Source organism: Artemia sp. Qi Xiang Cuo, chromosome 15 (assembly GCF_049724085.1).
Source record: "Artemia sp. Qi Xiang Cuo chromosome 15, ASM4972408v1, whole genome shotgun sequence".
NCBI classification, from domain to species: domain Eukaryota; kingdom Metazoa; phylum Arthropoda; class Branchiopoda; order Anostraca; family Artemiidae; genus Artemia; species Artemia sp. Qi Xiang Cuo.
This window is the reverse complement of record NC_142808.1, coordinates 20,184,514-20,205,606: the sequence shown is the minus strand read 5'-3', so window position 1 is coordinate 20,205,606 and position 21,093 is coordinate 20,184,514. Positions and strand designations below refer to the sequence as shown.

General features: G+C 36.2%; 1 protein-coding gene across 4 annotated transcripts in view; it reads left to right on the top strand.

The window, feature by feature from the left end:
* LOC148943429 (uncharacterized) overlaps window positions 1-18,638 on the top strand; it is a 65,075-nt gene extending 46,437 nt beyond the window's left edge. For all 4 annotated transcript variants that reach the window (XM_089101522.1, XM_089101520.1, XM_089101521.1 and 1 more), the window contains 2 exons: window positions 14,487-14,690; window positions 18,453-18,638. In XM_089101522.1, the coding sequence (XP_088957648.1) occupies window positions 14,487-14,561 (75 nt within the window). In that variant the 3' untranslated portion in view covers window positions 14,562-14,690; window positions 18,453-18,638. The remainder of the gene's footprint in view (window positions 1-14,486; window positions 14,691-18,452) is intronic.
* The last annotated feature ends 2,455 nt before the right edge of the window (window positions 18,639-21,093 follow it).

The following is a 21,093-nucleotide window of genomic DNA, read 5'->3' as shown; positions in this document are numbered from 1 at the left end:
GCTCATTTGATTTGAAATTGGAATTTACAGTGCCCTTTTTAAGAGTCAAAGTGATTTGAGAGCAACCACCCCCCTCTACCTCCACGCCCATCATTTCTCTTAACACCAATCCAAATTTGGAGATAACAATTTTGTTCATCGTAATTGAAGGGTCCGGAAATTATGCATGTGGGGAAGACACCCCCTCCACTCCAGCTCTCAGGGACCGGGTTGTTCGTTGAGGTTCTTATAGGAAGGTTGGTTGTATATGCTTTAGAGGGGACTCATTGGATTGGTGATCAGAAGTTCTAGAGCTCTTTTAAGAGTCAAAGTATTCAGAGTGCAGCTACCCCTCCCCCCCACACACACACACTAACATTTAAACACGTCGTGTTATTCCACGAAGTATTTTTGAGTCCCCCCCCCTCCCCGACAACCCCTCTTCACCAAACACATCTAATTGAAATTGAGATAGCGATTTGCTCAAAATAGGCTAAAGAGCATGCAATAATGTCTCTAGGGGTGACACAACCCACCCAGTGCCCTGGGGATTGGGTTGTAAGTTTATGCCCTGAGGGTATATAAGGTTTTTATGGAATAGGTGGTCGTATAAACTTCAGATGGGGCTTATTTGATTTGAAATTGGAATTTACAATGCCCTATTTAAGAGTCAAAGTGATTTGAAAGCAAACATCCCCTTCTACCTCCACGCCCATTATTTCCCTTAACACCTCCAATCAAAATTTGGAGATAACAATTTTGTTCATCGTAGTTGAACGTTTCAGACATTATGCATGTGAGTAAGACACCCCCTCTACTCCAGCTCTCAGGGAACGGGTTGTACGGTGAGGTTCTTTTAGACAGGGTGGTTGTCTATGCTTTAGAGGGGCCTCAGTGGATTGGTGATCAGACGTTCTAGAGCTCTTTTAAGAGTCAAAGTATTCAGAGTGCAGCTAATCCCCTCCCCCCACACACAAACACACTATCATATAAACACGTCGTGTTATTCCAATAGGTATTTTTGAGTCAAAGCGAGCAGAAGTTAACGGGAGTAGGGTTCAAAACCCATATTCATTATGTAAGCCATAATATAAAGTGCACCTTACTGGAAACGATTATTTTGAATTTTTTAACTTTTATAACTTTGTGAAATAAATAATTAATTAATATTTTAATTAATAAATATCATCATATGAATATTAAGCTTATAATGGAAATTCATTTCAATTTTTTCAGAAAATTACAAATTATATTCTAGCTTTTAGAAAGCATAGGGGTTTTCAACCCTACACATGTTAATTTCTGCTCCTTTTGAGTTTGAGTCTCGTATTTATTGAAATTTCTGTTCGTTTTGAGTTTCATTTATTTATTGATGCTGAAATGTGGGCGTTGTATGCTCGGTAGATTATTTGATTCTATTTTTGTTCATTTTTGGTTTAATGGAGTTCTTTACTTTTTTTTTAAAACATTATTCGGTGGAGTTTTTTTTTATTTATTATTATTAAATACGGTGGGTGCAGTGACGATGTTAAAACTATAATAGCCAAGGCTCAGGGTATTTTTTTCACAATTAAAAAAGTTTGGAAGAATAGGAAGCTAAGTCTTCAAACTAAGATTAAAATATTGGAAGCTATAGTGATGACAGTTGTCAAATATGACTCTGAAGCATAGGCGCTCCGAAAAGTGGATAAAGATTTGCTATATGTTTTCCACAGGAATTGCCTACGGATTGTTCTGTGTACCCGTCTGACTGACCGTATTTCAAATGGCAGGCTGTACGAAAAGTGTGGTTCAATCCCGCTTTCGAGGGCTATAATGAAAGAAAGGTTGAGGTGGCTAGAGCACGTTCTGCGGATAAAAGATGACAGAGTGCCGAAGATTGTGCTTTTTGGCCAACCGTCTCGGGCTAACGGAAAGCAGGTCGTCCGCGGTTGGGTTGGGAGGACGTCATAAAGAAAGATTTAAGGGTACTGTGACCTTCCTTGGAAGGTGTAAAGAGGGAGCTTTTGAATTGATTGGGATGGAGGAGTAGCGTGCGAAGCCGTGCTTACCTCAGGTGGCTTGGTGCTGCGATGAATTGTTAGTAGTAGTAGTAAAGCCACTGGTATATCCTATTCTAGGTATGTGAGCTGGTCCGCTATTTCTTTTTTATATTATTAAAAAATCTAAAAAATACTACTCAGCCCCAAACTACACCTTCGCAGTATAGTATCCCTGTATAACTTTAAACAATTATTGGTCTATCAAATTCCCCTGTTGGTACACCAGCCCCCCTCCCTCCGCAAATCATTTCCCCTAATATATGTAATCAAGATTTTTGAGTTAGTAATTTTGTTCAACGCAAGTGTAAGGTCCGGAACTTATTTAGTTAAGGATGACAACCCTACAGTTCTCTGTGCAAGGGTTGTAAGTTATGCCCTGGGGGTATATAAGGTTTTTATATAAAGGGTGGTCATATAAACCTCGGAAGTGGCTCATTGGATTGGTATTCAGAAGTTCTATTACCGTTTTTAAGAGTCAAAGTAATCAGAGGGCCGCTACTCCCCCCCGCCCAAACACACACACGTTGTATTTTCTCCAACTGTATCTGAAAGAAATTTTGAGCTTGTCATTTGTCAAAAAATAGTTCAAAGATCACATAATCGTTTTGAGGTTGACATAACCCCCCAGAATCTGGGGCAAGGATTGTAAGTTACGCCCCGGGGGCATATGAAGTTCTTATGGACGGAGTGGTTGTGTGAATTTTAGTAGAGGCTTATTTAATTAAAAATATATAGTTCGAGGTCCCTTTTAAGAGTCGAAAGTGATGTAGGGCAAATAGCCCCCCCTCCTGACACCCTCTTTTCTTCAATTGCATCCGATCGTCATTGATAGATAGCCATTTTGTTCACAATAGTCTATAAAGCATATAAAAATGTCTTTAGGGTGGACTCAACCCCCCAGAGCCCAGGGGCAAGGTTTGCAAGTTATGCTCCAAAGCGTATAAGATTTTTATGGAAAAGGTGTTTGTGTAATTCTTGGATTGGATGGAGCTAATTTGACTTGAAGTTGGAAGATCTAATACCCATTTTAAGAGTCAAAAGGGAATAGAGGGCAACCACCGTCCTCCCTAGAATATCATTCCCCAGAACAAATCCGATAAAAATTTTAGAGAGCTATTTTTTCAGTATTGTTGAAAGATCCAGTAATTAGACCCCGGCGCCGCGCCGATGAGGGAAGACCGGCGGCGGCGGGGAAAAAAACAGCACGCCGCCCCGCGCCGCCGGTAAGACACCGGCGGCGCGCCGCCGGTAAGATGTCGGCGGCGCGCCGCCGGCGCGATAAATGCTGACCGAAAACAATAAGGTTTTTATCAGTCTTTCTCAAATCACAGCTTCAATTTACAACATATTCGAGCCTATTCATGAGTTCAGAAATTCACAAGTCGCTGGCTGGAAACTGGTCTTCTTCGTTATTTATTAAGAGAAGTAGGAATCTGGTAGAAACGAAATGGCTGTGGCGTTTCAGAACCCTTGCATAATACGAGTAGTTGAAGTATCTATTAGCTATGTATTCTTAACATAAATAATTATCAAAATTAGTAGTTTTTTTCATCGAGCATTACTGCATATAATACTTGAAATACCGTATCACAAAATTCGTCAGTTATCTGGGTAAAAACTTTGAATATAATTTTGAACTTAGAAGCTTAATTTTTTCATAATGCCCTTTGCCTATATCTGTTTTGTCACCTTTAAAACAGTTGAAATGGGAGACTTTGATATTGATTGTTTTTTGTGTTTTTTTGCTGTTTTGGATTCCTAAAAAGCCTTATTGTATTAAAAACTTGTTTTTAATTACAATTTAAAAAAATGCATTTTAAAGTTTTTTTTGGCTTCTTTATAGAATATATGTTATGTAGGCTAAGGCTGAACTGCTGCTTTTTTATCGCTTTTGGCTGCTCTTTTGGATATTCTTCCTTTTTTCTTTTGGGGATTCATTCCAAATTATAAACTGATAAATACCTAATATCAGTCAAAGTATAAACTGTATCTAAAAGGAGTAAATTTATCAAATTGAAAAATACATGATGAACACTTCACATGAGAACACTTCAATTACAATGACACAAAAATACTTAATAGTTTATTGGCTATGAAGAAAAATTGAGTGCCAGCTATTTTCTTAAGTAAAAAATGAAAAGCTCATCCGTTTTAAGTGTAATTAAATGAAATAATATGCAGACTGAAGTAGCTCCAGGAAGATGTTGAAATGTTCATCCTTGTTCGTCAAGTTTAATCCAAGTAAAAGGCTTGGACGGATATCATCAGTTATTGAGTTTAAGCTTTCATGTCCAAGTAATCACAGGAATTACAAAAATTAAGAAAATTTCAACAACGAATGCCTTGGGGTCAGAATACTAAGACATCTCTTTGATCCTCACCCAGGCTAAAAACTTTTGCTATGGTTATTTCCATGGAAATCTCCAAAGAGTTTCTTTTTAAAACAGCTTTCAAGCGTAGTTAGGGGTATTTAGACTTTTGTGCTTTTCTTCAAAGCTTTGAAAAAAGTGTTATAATATTCTAAATGTTACATTTGTGAATATTTTTGGTCATCGTTTGTGGGGTGATCTATTTTTTTGAACCACTGTAGATACGTAATAGCATTGCAATATCTGGTAATCTGAGATCATAAGACTGTCAAAAACTCCTCCTTAAACTTCCCACATTTAAGGATTTTATTATGACCCGACCTTTTAATGTAACTTGGGCACTGGACCAAGGGCGCCATTGTCACTCAAGCGCAATGTTAGGTGGGGATGTTGATATCGCTTTCGTCACACCAATTCGTTTTAGTGTGAATCTGCCTGGTACTTATGGATGACTGTTTCAAAGTAAACCCGTTTCATCAATAGGAAAAAAACCGGATTGGACGCATATGTCCCTTTCCCTTTGGACGATAAAACCATGCAAGTGCTGTATCAAGTATAACTCTTGAAAATCTTGTTAATTTTGTCAACTTTCCAACTTTTTGGCATCCCTGCTTTCAATAAAAAAAAATCAAGGTGCTATAACATAAATATAATAACTCCCTATGCCCCCTATCTGGATGCCATCTTAATAGGATACCTTCTCTGCTTTAAATAAAAAAAAATTAAATTATTGGCACCCCTGCTTAAAAAAAAAATCGAGGTATTATCATTTAAATATGATAGCTCAATACCCCCCCCCTCTGGATACCACCTTGATAGAATGCCGTCTCTGCTTTAAATAAAAAAAAAATGAACTTTTTGGAGTATCAGCTTTCCATAAATAACATTTCGAGCTATTCTCATTTCAATATACTACTTCCCTGCCCCCCCCCCTCTGGATACCACCTTGATAGGATACCGTCTCAGCTTTCATTAGAAAAATAATTTACTGAATAATTAACAAGGTCCACTATATGGTTCAAACAAACACGCATTGGATGTATTGGAAAACTGAGTGATAGATTCGCCATGGCATTCCGTAAGATCCAAAGAATCGAAATAAAAGGGAGCACACACAAAAGCCAAATAAGGCCAGTAACCTATGAGAAATCGCAAAATACCCAAGACAATGAACAAGTTCTAATGGGGGGCCCTGGGTCTATCAAAATATTTCAAGGGTTTCCCAGGGAATTTGATATCATTTTCTTCTGTCTCCACTTTAAATGAAAAAATAATTATCTTTTTGGCGTCCCTGCTTTCAATAAAAAAAATAAGGTATTATCATTTAAAAATGATAGCCCCCTATCCCCCTCCCCTATAGGCAATAATTTACAATTTATTTATGAATCATATTTTTGGGGTAACTTCCGGTTCAATCTTTAATTCCCCAACCTTGTACATAGCTTAGTCTATAGCTAAATTTGTCTTAACCGAAGGCTTTTTTTTGGGGGGGGGGGGGGTAAAAATGTTCCAGAAAGAATATTGTATTTTCTATTATATGTTCAAGATTTGAGCATTAAAAATTAAGAAAATATTATCTGGAAACAACTATAAAAAAAATTCTGCAAACTTACAATTCAGCTGTAGAAGCAATCTGTCGGCTGTCATTCTCAAAATCCAACAAAAGGCTGAGGTTGTATTGCAGTGAATGCGTTCTATAATTCTATTCAACTTGAAGATAAAATTCTTGACTACGAGTGATGTAAGAAATAGCGATTGGGAAACTGCATTCGAAATGATTTAAAATCATTTCATAAAGACGATACTTTTTTTTTGTCAACATATGAAGAACTGTGTATATTGCAATATTTGCAATAGCATATTGCATCTGTCTGGTTTTTATGCAAAGTAACAAAAGAGAGGGAAATTAATGAAAAATAGAGCAGTGAAGAATTATGGTATACAAAGTAATATTTGGCAGGGAAACTCACTGGTGATAAATCACTAGGGGTGGCACCGTGATTGCGTGATTTTCAGGGATTCGGGGAACCAAATTTTTTTTCGGGGTGACGCATAGATTTTCGGGGAAATACCCGAAAATTCGGGGATAGTGCAAGCTCTGCTTGATTTCAAATCAGGAAAATTGAAATACTAAACCACACGAGAAGGAAAAGCTCTGACTTTGCGGTTGATGCAATAAAGAATTGCCGTAAAAAAAATTTAAAGTCGACCGAACGCCGCCGCCTCTGCTGGCGGCGGCGTGCCTGCGGCGCGCCGGCGGCGTTACGACACTTCGGCGGCGTTCGACCGGTCCTCTCGCCAGCGGCGTTCGGTCGATCCGCCGGCGCGGCGCCGGGTTCTAGTTGTATTGAACCTATGGTGACGCTATGACACCAGGTAGAGACTCACTTTGTTCGCGGTTAGAACACAAGCGATAATGAGAATAAATATATACAACCCTGTCGCGTAGTCGTGCCGTGAGCTTGCTTTGAAATCGGCTACATATTTTTTTTTTCTTAAAGCTGGCATATTGGCATTTCTGGCCACAAATTGTCTAAACAGGTCACAACTTTAAGAAAGAATTTAAATTGTTCTTAGGGTTGTTGTATCGAACCTGTCGTGACGCCATGACATCAAAAAGAGGAAGTAGTTATCAAGAGGACAAAGAGAATCAATGCGAAGGCATGTCCAAGAGGACAGGCCTTCCGTGCCGGGGCCTGACGTTTATGGTTTTTTTCACATTTTTTGATGTTTTACTACTAATACTACTACTAATAATAATAATAACTCACCGCAGCAACAAGCCGTCTGAGGCAAACACAGCTACTCACGCTCATCCTCCATCCCAATATATTCAAAGCCTCCCTCTTTACATCCTCCCAGGAAGTTTCCATTTCCTTTGAATCTTTCTTTATGACATCCTCCTATCGCAGACGAGGACGACCTGCTTTCCGTTTGCCCCTAGACGGTTGGCCGAAAAGGACAATCTTCGGCAATCTGTCATCCTTCATCCGCAGAACGAGCCCTAGCCATCTCAACCTTTCTTCATTATAGTCCTAGAAAGTGGGATTAAACCACATTTTTCGTTAAACCTACTGTTCGAAATACGGTTGGTCAGCCGGGTATCCAGAACAATCCGTAGACAATTTCTCTGGAAAACTTCTAGTGAATCTTTATCCACTTTTCGGAGCGCCCATGCTTCAGAGCCATATTTGACCAGTGTCATCACTGTACCTTTAAATATTCTAATCTTTTTTGTAGACTTATCTTCCCATTTTTCCAAACTGTTTTTTAAATGTGAAAAAACTCCCTGAGCCTTGGCTATTCTACTTTTAACATCTTCACTGCTCCCACCGGCTTTACTAATAATACTACCAAGGTAAATGAAGCTGCCCACTTGATCAATCTTTTCGTTGCCCAACGTCACCTTTTCAACTTCACTTATTCCTAGCCTTAGTGACTTAGTCTTCTTAACATTAATTTTCAAACCTATTCTAGCACCCTGAACTCGCAAAATCCCGATGTTTTATGCCCATTTTACTTTACTCCCAGAAAATTCTTCCCCCTACAAATAATTCCTTCTGCGGAAAATTCCCCATAGAAAATTCGCCACTGCTTGGAGTCTCCCTTGACCAGTCCCTTCTTGTTAAAAATTCACCTCGGACAATTCCCCCAGAAAAATTCTCTTTGCTCTCATCTGGTCCTTTTTTCTTAATTTAATTTCTGATCGCTTTTCAAATCATGCCGTGAATCCCCTCTAAATTTTCCCTCCATAGAACGTTCCCTCTCGATGAAGTTATGAATATTTCCCAATAGCAAATACTATATGTAAACAGTGGTCCAATTGACTAACGTAATGCCCCCCCCCTCGTGTAAAATTTCCATTCGAAAGTTTCCTCAGGAAATTTTTCTTACCATGGAAAATTATCCCCGTGGAAATCCACCCCCCCCCCTTGCAGAAAATTCTCTCAGAAAAATTTATGTTTGTCAGAAATACTATAGGCTTTCTAAACAAAGGGCAAATTATTACCTTACATCCCTTTCCTCGGGAGCTCAAAGAAGTATGTCATCCTCAGAGGCATAGTTATTGGACCTTTCACTATGCTGAATGAGTCAGCTATATAAAAATTTTGATCGAACGTTATTATGGAAAAAAGGCCTGGGAGGAGACTAGTTGCACTCCAATATTATCGCTTAAAAAGAGCCCTAGAACTTAATTTACTTTCAAATAACTTCTTTACCAATCTTATAAGACCATTGATTCGAAAAGATCACCCCTGAAAAAACAAAATCAAGCGCGCATCCGTGATCTTTCATCTGTCCAAAAATGGAAAATTCCATATTTTTGTATAGAGCAGCTGGAAATCTCTAAAATAGGTTTCTCTTATATACCGATTCCGGCGGTGTGATTTTCATTTAAATTGCTTGACTTTTTGGGGGTGTTTTCCCCCTTTTTTTCCAAAATCAAGTAAATTTTCTCAGGCTTGTAGCTGTTGATGGGTAATAATAGACTCAATGAATTTTATATATTTTGGAATCAACATAAAGACCCAACTTTTTTTATTTATTAATTGTGATAGAATTTCGATTTTTTTAGTTTCGGTGGGTCGAGTCGCTCCCTGCAATTGCTACCACGAAGTATTCGATATAAACGAAAAGAATATTGTATTCATTTTAATTTCAAATGTGTAAAATTATTTAAGGTTAAAGTAGTCTATCTAAGGTCTTAACATAGAAAAAACTCCTTAGAAAAGGGGAGAGGGAAGGGAAAACCCCGAAATACATGGCTAGGTATTTCGGAAAATTACATAACCAAATTCAGTACCTCCAATAACTTCACATCAGGGGTTTTAGCCATGTATCTAAAAGAGCATAATTTTGTATTTTTCCTGAGAAAAACATTAGCTGATAAATGTTTATTTGTTTGCCTGTTTAGACAATTAAAAAGTTTCAGTTCATTCAATGCACCCGGAGTAGTAACATCCCATGTGCAAGCGCTGTGTAAAATGTGATGTGAATTATATTGGTCATTCGTTTATCGATCTATTTGAAAATTATAAACATTACTGGATAGAGAACAATACGAACAATTATTTAATAAGTTGACAGAGAAGTGCCTAGTGAATTATCTTGGGCGTTCGTTTATAGATCTATTTGAAAATTATAAACATTATTGAATATGGTAAAGAAAAGTGGAAAGCGATCAAGACAAAGCGATTTGGACGAGTCTAGAGTATCCACGGACTTGACTGGTAGTGTTTCAAAGTTAGATAAAATCCTTGCAATAATCGAAGAAACTAAGAATAATATTTTGGAAATAAAAGGGAAATCAGTGACATTAACTCTGGTTTAGCGTCCCTAACGTCTCGTGTTGAAGATTTAGAATTAGCAAAAGTGACCCACGAAAATGAGTTATCCAGTATCAAGCAGGAAATATCGGAACTACGTAAACAAATAGCAAAGGAACCTGGTTTTGTTGAGTTAGCTACGAGAGTCCTTGTGGTAGAACACATGGATAGAAGAAGGAATATTATTCTATGGAACATTAAAGGTAAATCTAAGTCATAAGCTAAGGAGCATGTTAACGCCTTACTTTCCCAACATCTTGGGATTAATACCCAATTTGAACTACTTGAGTTTACGGATCGATTCATCAAAATCCAGCTCCAGGATGATAAGGACAAATTCTGTATTCTTCAGGGAAAAAGAACGGTGAAAACCCGTTCAGAAGAGTAGCCGGAAGTGAATCTCCCTATGTCTATATAACAGACGATGTGACAAAAGATGCTCGTGATATTCGTAATTCCCTCAAAATCAAACAGAAAGAATTGAGAGAAAAGGGAATTAGTGCTTGGATCCCCCCAGTCTTCCCACCTGTATTATGCTTGATTGAGAATGAGCAAAAAGTGAAGCTTAAGTGGTATAATGTCGTATAAGTCAGATGCATAAAAAATGTATCGGAAGTAGATTAAAGTGGCTATTTAGTATGTTTGTGTGGACTTATGATTGTAGTTAGTTTGTGATTTAGCTCAGGTATCCGTGATTAAATTGCGTTCGCCTTCGGGTGATGATAAGAATAATGGTTAAAGTGAGTATGATGTCAAGTAGTGTTTATGTATTATTTTTTTGTTCTTATTTTTTATTTTTGAAATTTTTGGTGCCTTTTATTTTTTTATTTTTTCTCCTTTTTTTTATGTAGGCTCAATGAGATGGGATGCGAAATTTTTGTTGAGTTTGTATTATGGATGAGTTAAGTATTGTAGAAATAACTGCTGGTAGGCTGGAGGAACTGGAAAAAAATCCTCTGGATATTAATATTTTTTTTATAGATTTTTGTCAAAATATAAATATTTGCAAGATTATTATAATGCACATAAAAATAAATTTTTTTTTTAAATTATATTCCACATTAAAATTAAAAATTAAAACGACTGTCATTTTGGACGTGTAGAGGATTAAATAGCAGCTTAAATTTTTTGCATGATTTTTTCTTAAAATGTCGTCAACAGTGGTGTTATGAATTTGTGAAACATTTCTTGATAAAAATAATAAATTTCAACATTATGAAAATTATAGGTTTTTTCATGCTAGTCGAAAACAGAATAAGAGAGGAGGAGTTGGTATTTTTATACGAGATGTTTTTGCATCTTCTTTACGTGATGAATTTATGGTTTTGAATGTTGAGATGCTATTTGAGAGTTATGTAGTAGAAGTGATTGATGTAAGAAATGTTTTTTTTGGTAATTGTAGTATATCGGCCACCATCGTCTAGTATTCAAAAGTTTTTAAGTCAATATGAGTTGTTGTTAGATGCCCTTACACAGCAACGACATCAATTTTATGTAAGGGGGGATTTTATTATTTATTTAATGCGATATAAGGTCTCTACATAGACTAAGTGATTAGAATTTTTTAATATTTAATTTTTACATGTTTTGTCATCTGCTTGTTTACTACCATCAAGAATCTGCAATAACCATGCACCTCTGATTGATAGCATTTTTACATCTGAAAATTGCCTTGATACCCATATTATTTTGAATGATACATCTGATCATTGTGTTGTTGTTTCTGACTTCTCTGGATCAGGAGTGGAACGTGAAAAGAGACTAAATAAAATTTATAACAGGATAATTAACCAGAAAAAGATAAATGATATGAAAGTAAAAATAGGAGATATAGTTTTGAATGATGTCCTAAATGTTGAAGACCCGAATCAGTCAATTGTTTTATTTTATATTAAATTTAACCAAATATTTGAGCAAGTATGTCCTATGGTATCAAGAAAGAGTGAGGATTTACCTTGTAAACCATGGGTTACTGAAAGCCTGTTAAAGAGTATAAAAGAAAAAAAAATAGATTGTATAAGGTGAAGATGCAGTACCCAAATGAAATTAATATTTAAAAATTTAAAAAACATATAAAAATCGGTTAACTCTTGTTCTCAGAGAAGCGGAAGCAAAATATTATCAAATGAATTTCGTAAATGTGATTCACCTCGGAAAACATGGAAAATAATAAATGAAAAAAAAAAATAATGTTAAAACAAGAAATATTCCATCTCAGATTACAAGTCATGAAGGAGTTAAGATGGAAAACATGGAAAATAATAAATGAAAAAAATAAATAATGTTAAAACAAGAAATATTCCATCTCACATTACAATTTATGAAAGAGTTAAGATAACTGATGAGAGAGGGATGGCGGAAGCATTTACTGACCATTTTAGAAAAGTTGGACATGGTCTGGTGGACCAAATTTCTGCTGGAACACATAATCATAGAAAATATTTACCAAATAAAGTAGATCAGACTATATTTATGTACCCTATCCGGTTCTCGGAATACCAAAAAGCCGTTACTAGTTTCAAAAATGGATTTTCGACAGGGTGTGATGGTATATCGACTTCTCTGTTTAAAGAATTAGCTGGTGTACTTTTTCAGCCGCTTTTATATATTTTTAATTCTTGTATAAAAAATGGATGTTTCCCAATTTGTCTTAAAGTTGCTAAAATTTTACCTTTGTTTAAAAAGGGTGATAAAGATAACCCAAATAATTATTGTCCTATTACTACAATATCGCCTGTTTCTAAAGTTTTTGAAAAGATAATAAAAAGTAGATTTGTTTCATTTCTGGCAAAGAATAAGTTTTTTTCTCCTAATCAGTTTGGTTTTTTGAGTGGTAGATCAACAGACCAAGCAGTAGCTGCCTTACGTCATTTCTTATCAGAGGCTATGGATGATAGTTATTTGCCGGCAACTTTTTTTTTTTACATGAAAAAGCTTTTGATACAATAGATCATGCAATTCTTTTTGATAAGTTGGAAAATATAGGAATCCGTGGAATAGCTCTGGATTTAATGAGATCCTATTTATCTGAAAGAAGTTTTAAAGTCCAAGTTTCTGAAGAATCATCTCATATTTTTCCGTTAGAAAGTATAGGAGTACCGCAGGGGTCCATATTGGGGCCGATACTTTTTTTGATATATTACAAATTGCATGCCTTCAGGTGATGAGTTACCAATATTGTTTGCGGATGATACAGCAATTAGTTTGAAGGCTGGCAACGAGGAGGACCTACGATTGTCCCTGGAGACGGTTGCTTTGAATGTAAATTCTTGGCTTCATGCTAACCGATTAATACCTAATTTAGAGAAGTCGGAATTTATGGTTTTTGGGAGTAGTTCGAAGTCAGTGAAGCGTGTGTCATTTCAAATTATTAATATTGGAGCTACCTCCATAAAAAGAGTAGATGAATTTGATATTTAGATATTTGTATTGATTCAACTCTGTCGTTTAAGGCGCATATAAGTAAAATTACATAAAAAATGTCCAGGAATATCGGTTGTTTGTGTAGATTAAAGTTTCTATTTCCATACCAAATCATGAGAAATTTATATTTTTCATTAATTGAATGTTATTTCCAGCATTGCCCGAGCGTTTGGATGTTGACTTTCCCTTCACATTTACGAGGACTCCAAATTGTTCAAATAAAAATCAATAAGAATCCTGGGCCATTTTTTAGCACACCCTTGGAAGACAGAAGATTTAATCTGAAATTAAAACATCTTTTCTATTTCTTGATATTCTTGGTTTAAAACAAATTTTTCACCTTAATCTGGGCATAAAATTTCTGAAAATCAAACATAAAGATAATTTTTTTCCATAGTATGAAACTTTTGGTTGAAAATAAACATTGCCATTTATGAAGAGCTAGAATTAAGTTTCTTTTTCCGTTTGTTAAAAATGAAATATCAAGACTAATTTTAAAATACCAACGTCATCAGATTGCGAATTAATGTAAGTTATTTGAATTAGTAAGTGAATCACCATCACTATATGTATATAAAAAGAAATTGAAAAAGATGGTCCTTTCAGCCTACAGTAGTGGGGATTGATTGTATTATTGATTTATTTATAAATTTCAAGTAAATCCCATCCCTATCTCCGTGAGTCGATAGTTAAGTTACGTTTTCTTCTTGTTATTTTTTTTCTTCTTTAAATTTATTTGAAAAATTGTTATGTTCTTATCAATTTTTCTTCTCTTTTTTGAAGCTATGTTAGCGGGAAATGTAATTACTCTTTTTTTTTTTATATAGGAGACATTACGAGATTCCTCTCTTCTCCTTTGTACAAAATTTATGTATGTGTTTTCGTTAAATAAAAGTCAAGTCAGGTCTCACTCTTTCAAATATGTAAAGAACTGTATTGCAAAGAATGATATAAGAAATAGAGATTGTAAACTATAGGTTATTTAGACTTGCAAAACGGAGTGGCGAGTCAACCATGCAATATTGAGGAATTCTCAACAAAAATGAACGGGAGGAAAGATCATTTTTAGAATTTCAAAAAGAAACCCCTACCGACGAGGTTGGATATAGCATGAGAGGGCGGAGGGGGGGGGGGAGAGGAAAATAGGGGAAGAGACAGACAGACGAGAAAAAAACAAGATAGTCGGTATTCTTATTAATTTTTTAAGAGCGATGTGGAACTGCTTCAGCTATTAGCTGGAGCTGCTTATGGAGGTGGAGGAAGAAAAGGAGAAGAGAGTGGTCCATTTGCTCTTGGGAGAATAGAATTTTCTGTCTCAGCAATAAATTACTTATTCTGAATTCTAGGTCAAAGAAGCTGAGGTGGCTTTAAAGTATATTGAAACTGAGATAGATAAGAAGAAATCTCAAATCATCACATAGGAAGGAGCAGTCGAAGTTATTGAAGAAAAAATTTCAACTCTAACGCAGGAAGAAGCAGAAATAGTTACTCGAGGTAATGATGGTGCCAAGGAATCAGATGAACTGAAAAATAGAATCGTTCATTTACAGGTATGGTTTAATATCAGTGGAGTATGGGCTACGGCCTGAAGGGCGAGAGTAAACTATTCAAAATAAAATGTTTATTAATATCTTGAGTACTATCTCGAAAATATTTTCTACTTATCTGTTGCTAATGTTGAAGTGAAGCTACTGTTTAGCCCTGGTTTTATTGAATCCGGTGCCTTCTTCAGAAAGGTATCTTGACAGCAATAGGTTAGGGTACCCATTTAGTCTCTCCCAGCAAAAGTCGAATGTGACGTCTAAAGAAGGAAAGGGTATATTAGATTTTAAGTCTTACTAACATTTGCTGAGACCAGACATCAGAATTCAGAAATTTTTTTCTCACTCAGATTTCAGATAGGGTTATAATCTCCGTAAGGCATACTTGGAAAATTAACTATTTTACCAAGTTTTGTTATGATCTGACAATATTCTTCTCATATTTCTTATTAATGATTTAGGGACCCCTCACCCAGTTGGGTTTAATCAGTTGGAAACTCCCAAAGGGCCAAACTCTGTCTCTAACTTCCTACCTAAGTTTGATTGAGATCGAGCAACTTTTTCTGATACCTTACAACTTTTCAGGAATCCCTTTTACCGCAGATTTTTAAATAGGCAATGATCTCAAAAAGTATAATTAGTTCAAGTAATTTTTCCTCCGGTTAAGTTTGACTGAGATTTGGTAACCCAGTCGCGTTAAATTCCTTGGGTCGCGTGGTTTTGACAACCTTCTCTTTTCATCGTCTGCGAATGCTGGATTAGGCTGTTATTACCAAATGCATAACTAGGACATTAAATCTTACTCTCCAACAAGTGTGGTTAAGACCCAATTATGCTTTCTAGTGGATGGCCTCATTGCAAGAATTTAGAAGTTCTCCTCTTCGTATCCCCAACAGTTGTTGGATTTGGCCTGGACAGTCCAAAAGTAGAGCTATGGCACTAGTTTTTGCTTCTTATCAAGTTTGGTTCAAATAGGACAATCACTTCTCTTAGATCTGATGGAAACGAAAATCCTTAACCTGCTTCCTCTTCCGTTTTCTCCTCCTTTCCTCTGAGGAGGGTCGAAGCTAGTCGTGTTTAATTACTTCTGGGACTGATCATTATATGCATTCAAAACATTTCAGAGAATTTTATAAAAATTAGCATTTTATAAATATTATTTAATATAATTTTCATATTGCAACAAGCTTGATAAGGCTTACCGTATTTTTGCAATATTAAATAAATAAAAAAAGCTGAATTTTTGGTTCCCAGATTGACTTTTCCAGATATGTTTCCAAAAATCTAGAAGAAATGCACAATTATTGACGTGATAGTTCAAGAAACTAAATTTGTGCGTAATCTACACGAGTCCGACATTAAATGATCTCCAAGAGGTTTGCTTTTTGAGTTACGAGAATTTCATTTTGCTTCTTGTTTATAATGTTTAATAGACTGAAAATTAATTCTAAAGTTAAATTCTGAGAAACTTTTTATCTCCGTCTCAAGATCCTTGTAAGCAGAATATATCAAAATTTCTTTTCTTACCGTTATTGAGTAATAGAGCCCTAATCACAGCTCAAAATTTTAACTACAAAAATAGTAGTGTTGCTTCACAACACCATTAGTGCTATCTAGTACAGTAATAATACGGAAAAAAAAAATGCCTTAACCAGGAAGAAATTGATAAAGTAATGCTTTCTTCAACATCCGGACCAGAAAAAATCGCTGAACAACATATTCAAAATCCCCACCCCTAACTCGTTGCCAAACTTGTTTTTTTCGTCGTTTTTGTTTATAAATTTTTCATTTTTTTGGAAAAAAATAAAATATCATGAAACTGGTGTTTGATATGTCTTTCTGTATCAGATTTAAAAAATGAAACGATATCTGATGTTAGTTTCTCTGAAGTGTCAAAAATAAATCAGAAATACTCTGTTTTTGAAAAAAAATGAACAAATTTTAACGTTTAAGGTAAAAAAAAAAGCGTTCGATAGAAGTTTCTAGATCAGTTTTGAGTTGACAAACTAGGTTTTCTGAGATACTCCAAGATCTTTTTACTACCCATCCCCCCCACCCTCCCCCAAAACCCATGCTCTTCGCTGTATTTTTATATAAAAATCATTTCACCTTAATAACAAAAAAAAACGACGGGGTAAAAATTATTTGTAATAAAACGTAAGAAAATTGCACATCTGATTCATCAAAGGAACAAAAATCACAGGGAAAGTTAAATCACAGGCTTAAATCTTATCCTCAGAAAATTCATCATCTGAACACATCGCGTTGTTGCACGAAACTCCTCTACATATTCGACAAGCTATGGTGCATTCCCGGCCGTTTTCTTGCAGGAGCATCTCTCACTGTTGCATCCCACAGCTCGGCCAGAACACATAACAGTCTTTAGAAGATGAGGAGGAGCAGCTGGGAGATCCGTCATTTTGGCTCTAAAACTTCGTTGCCTTGAAGATTCCATCCCCAGCTTAGGGGGGTCTACCGTGTTCCCTAGCCAAATCTGAACCTGACTGTAGGCTCGAAACGAATGATACTTCGCGTCCATCATAGTCGGAGGCAGCTCTTACGGGTGTACGAATGAGGTGGCAGTATTGACGTTCCTCTGGAAACCTTGGTTCCTGGCACTGTCAAGACTTGGCAGATCCTGACAGTTGTATAGTATCAGCAAAGCTTTCCCTCCAGCCGCAGCTATCTCATCATGAGATGCAGATTTTTTGGTAAACAGGGTACCGGCGTCTCTGAAACTCCAGCTGGATAACAATAGCTGAAGTGCTTTTCCTTTTCCGATGCCATAAATGTGTGATGTTTTGTCGCAACCCAGTATGGCGTGACAGAACGGCATCGTTCCGAGTCTACAGCCAGGTTCAGATTTGGCTAGGGAATACGGTTGACCCCCTAAGCTGGGTCTGGAATCTTCAAGGCAACGAAGTTAAAGAGCCAAAAATGACGGATCTCCCCGCTGCTCCTCCTCATATTAGATGTTACTATACGAGTAGCAGAAAAATTAGGAGTAGATAGGCTGTTCCTTTTTGGTATAGGTCTTTAAATTTAATTAATTTTCTCCAAAGACAAAAACTTGATTGCTAAGAAAGAAAAACCTCAACAAATTGGCTTGTAAACATTTTTTCTCCTTTGATCCAAAACAAAATCGGACCAAATATGTCCATATGCTGACATTGTTTTGCCGGATATCTGACTGTGAAAGTGAAATTCAAGCTTTCTAATTTCGTAAAGAGTGAGTCTAGCTTTATACCTACGCTAATTTAAAGCCGCTACGTTATAAGACACAAATTGAACATGTCAGAGAAAAAACTGAAAAGCACGTTTATATGTCAAGATCTTAGATATCAAAGATTCCATTTTCTAACTATTTCTACGAATGAGAAAAGGAGGTGAACAGAAAGGAAAGATTTAAAAGCAAATGAGATACTTTCAAAACGGATTAATTCAACTGATAGTTACTGTTTGTGCACGAGTCCCAGTTGTGCAAAAAAAGTCAAATAACGCCTTTTTAGTTACTGTAAGGAAATGTGTGATGTTCCGTGTAATCTTTAGGCTGTGTTACTAGCTTCTTTTTTTTCTTTTTTTTTCCTGATCTGGAATCTGAATTCTTTTCTTACGGATTTTAGAATCTGGATTCTTTTCTTAAGGAGTTTAAATTATTTATTATTTTATTAATGATTTTGGATTCTTTTCTTACGGATTTTGGAATCTGGATTCTTTTCTTACTGAGTGTGAAATCTGGATTCTTTTCTAACGGATTCTGGAATCTTTCAGCCGGAATTTTCTGAAGCCAAGGAGCAGCAGAGGGCAGCTAAAACTGAGTACAGCAAAGCCAAGGGGAATCTACATAGAAAAGACGCTGAAATTAAATCGCTTACAGATGAGATTCAACGTATCAGAGAGACGGATTTCTGTAGTATCATGAAAAAGAAGGAAGAGGATGAAAGAGAAATAATAGAATTAGAGGTAATTAATTTCTTGTCACTTTAGGTATTGTAATGCATTTTTAACATTAAAACATGATTTTACATCTATGCAATAAAAAATATTCAGAAATAAAGGTAATGACTGCGAGCGTCAAACTTAAAAAACTAGTAAGGCCAGGGAAAATTAACAAATGGCTTTCATGGGATAACCTAACTTGAGGGGTCTTCTTATGGATATCAGAAGCCGAAAAAAGCTCTTATTAAGAATTTTTCCTTTCCAAGGTACTTCCTCATTCAGAGTGAGCTATGTACAAACTTTAGTGAAGAAACCGTCTGTAGCCCACTTGGCCTTATCTCTAAAACAACGGATGTGTCTATATGTTAGGGTTATGAATTGCTTTAAGGCTATAGCTTTGAAAATATGTACAGTAACCTTAGTCACATCGGCTTATGAAAAGCTGAATTTCACAATATAATACAACAAGCATAAATTTCAATCTAAAAAATAGATTGTTGGAGGAATTCTCTCACTTATTTAGCCACTTTTGGTGCCTTTTCGAATATTTAAAAAGACATAGTCTTATTTATAAAATGAACATTTTTGGAAATAAAAAATATCTTCAGGTACAGTAAGAACGGTAAGAAGCTTTTTGCGGATTTAACTCAATACCTAATATTAGATTGATGCAGCTGGAAATTGTGCCGTAATATAAATGCTATTGCTGGTGCCTTATTTTGGTGACCTCTGGGTGTTCTTCAATTTCAACCACCCGAAAGCATTTTCTCCAAATGGATTTCAGCCTGAAAATAGTCATATAATATTTTTTAATGCATTGTGGATCGGTAACCTAAGCGATTGTTTGTATGGGGGGGGGGATTTATTTTTTTTTGTTGGGGGGGGGGGTAACAGGCGCCCTGCAGGTGGGGGTGCCAAAGGATATAGAGGTACACCTAATAGATCGAATAGACCGGGAGGAGGTGGTTTCTGCTATATTTTTGAGGGCAGAAAGCCTTAGTCAGTCATTGGTGAAGGCCGAAGGCCCAAGCTGCCGACAAAAGCATGTGAATGGAGGTTACATCAGACTATGTTTGTTAGGTCCAAAGGTTTAAATAATCTTTCGATCACTGCTTTTACTTACAATTTATTATTCATCACAGTTCTATGCCCAAATTGTACAGTCTACCCATAATTCATAAGGGTAGTAAAACTCTCAGGCCAACTTTTCCAGCAACATAGTCCCCTGATCAAAGTTTGTTACTAAAAATGTTACTAAAAATCTGTTGAAACGTTTTATTTCAACGGTTAATTAAAAAAAAGAACCGTCATGTGAAAGAAAAGATTTTAATAGAAATGGAACATAAAACACTTCTAACTTCAAAACAATTATAATAATACAAAACAAAAGTGGAAAACAAAAAAACCTTCAACATTTCCTAAATGAAAAAGTTTGCTAACTTTAATTTTTAAAATTTTTAAACTCAAAGTTCATCAGTAACTTTCACCAATAACGATTGGAATAGCTAGAGAATTTCACTAACCCTCGTTAGTAGCTATTTTGTGTTAGCAGACGTGCAATGGCTAGTAAAATTATTACTGGCGTTTTTTTTTGTTTTTTGGTTTAATAATACTTGTCGATGCCCTGGGGTCACGGGAGGCACAGAAGGATATAAGGTTTAAATTAAGCAAGGAAGTATGGAAATAGGGCTTAGTAGGTAGTAGTAGTGTATATTGTGTCATTTGTTGTCACAGATATCCATTTAAATGTGTTGATTACACCTCTGAGATATTTTAGATAATGATTAATCATCGAGAGACCTGTTTCTTTTGGACATTGGACATATATTTTATGATAGATTTTATTAAGCTATTTGAGGCATAGCTTTTTTGACTTTAATTGCAAGTTTAGTAGACAAATGGAAGGTATTCTTATGTGATAACTTATGGGGGGAACCCATAAGGACATTAGCTCATTTTCCAACACTGAGGTATTTGTAATACCTTCTCTTGAACGCGTGAAGGGCAGGATTTTCCGGCATTACCTCTGCCGGCAAGCTGTTCCATATGGCTACCGATCGTCGAACGAAACTAGTTTTCAGATATTCTTCGCGGGGAGTACCCTGATCAAGGTAGACCTGACGAGCTGTAATTCGGTGAGTTGATCGCAAAGGCTTTGCTCTGTCAGGAACGAGCTTCGATAGCTTCTCTGATGGAGGGTTATACATATACTTGAAGAAAACAGACATGAAAGCGACATCGAAGCGTTCCTAAATCAACTGTGGGGTTTTAGCTATCGTGTTACCAGAGGTTGCTCCACTAATTGCTTGATTTTGAATCCGTTTGAGTGGAGCGATGCAACTTTTTGCTGCACCAGCGAAGAGAGGATATGCATATTCCATGACAAGTCTGATGTACGAAATGATTAGTGGTAGAATAGACTCATCAGGCAGGAGACTTTTGCATCTTTGGGTAACTCCTAGCTTCTTGGAGG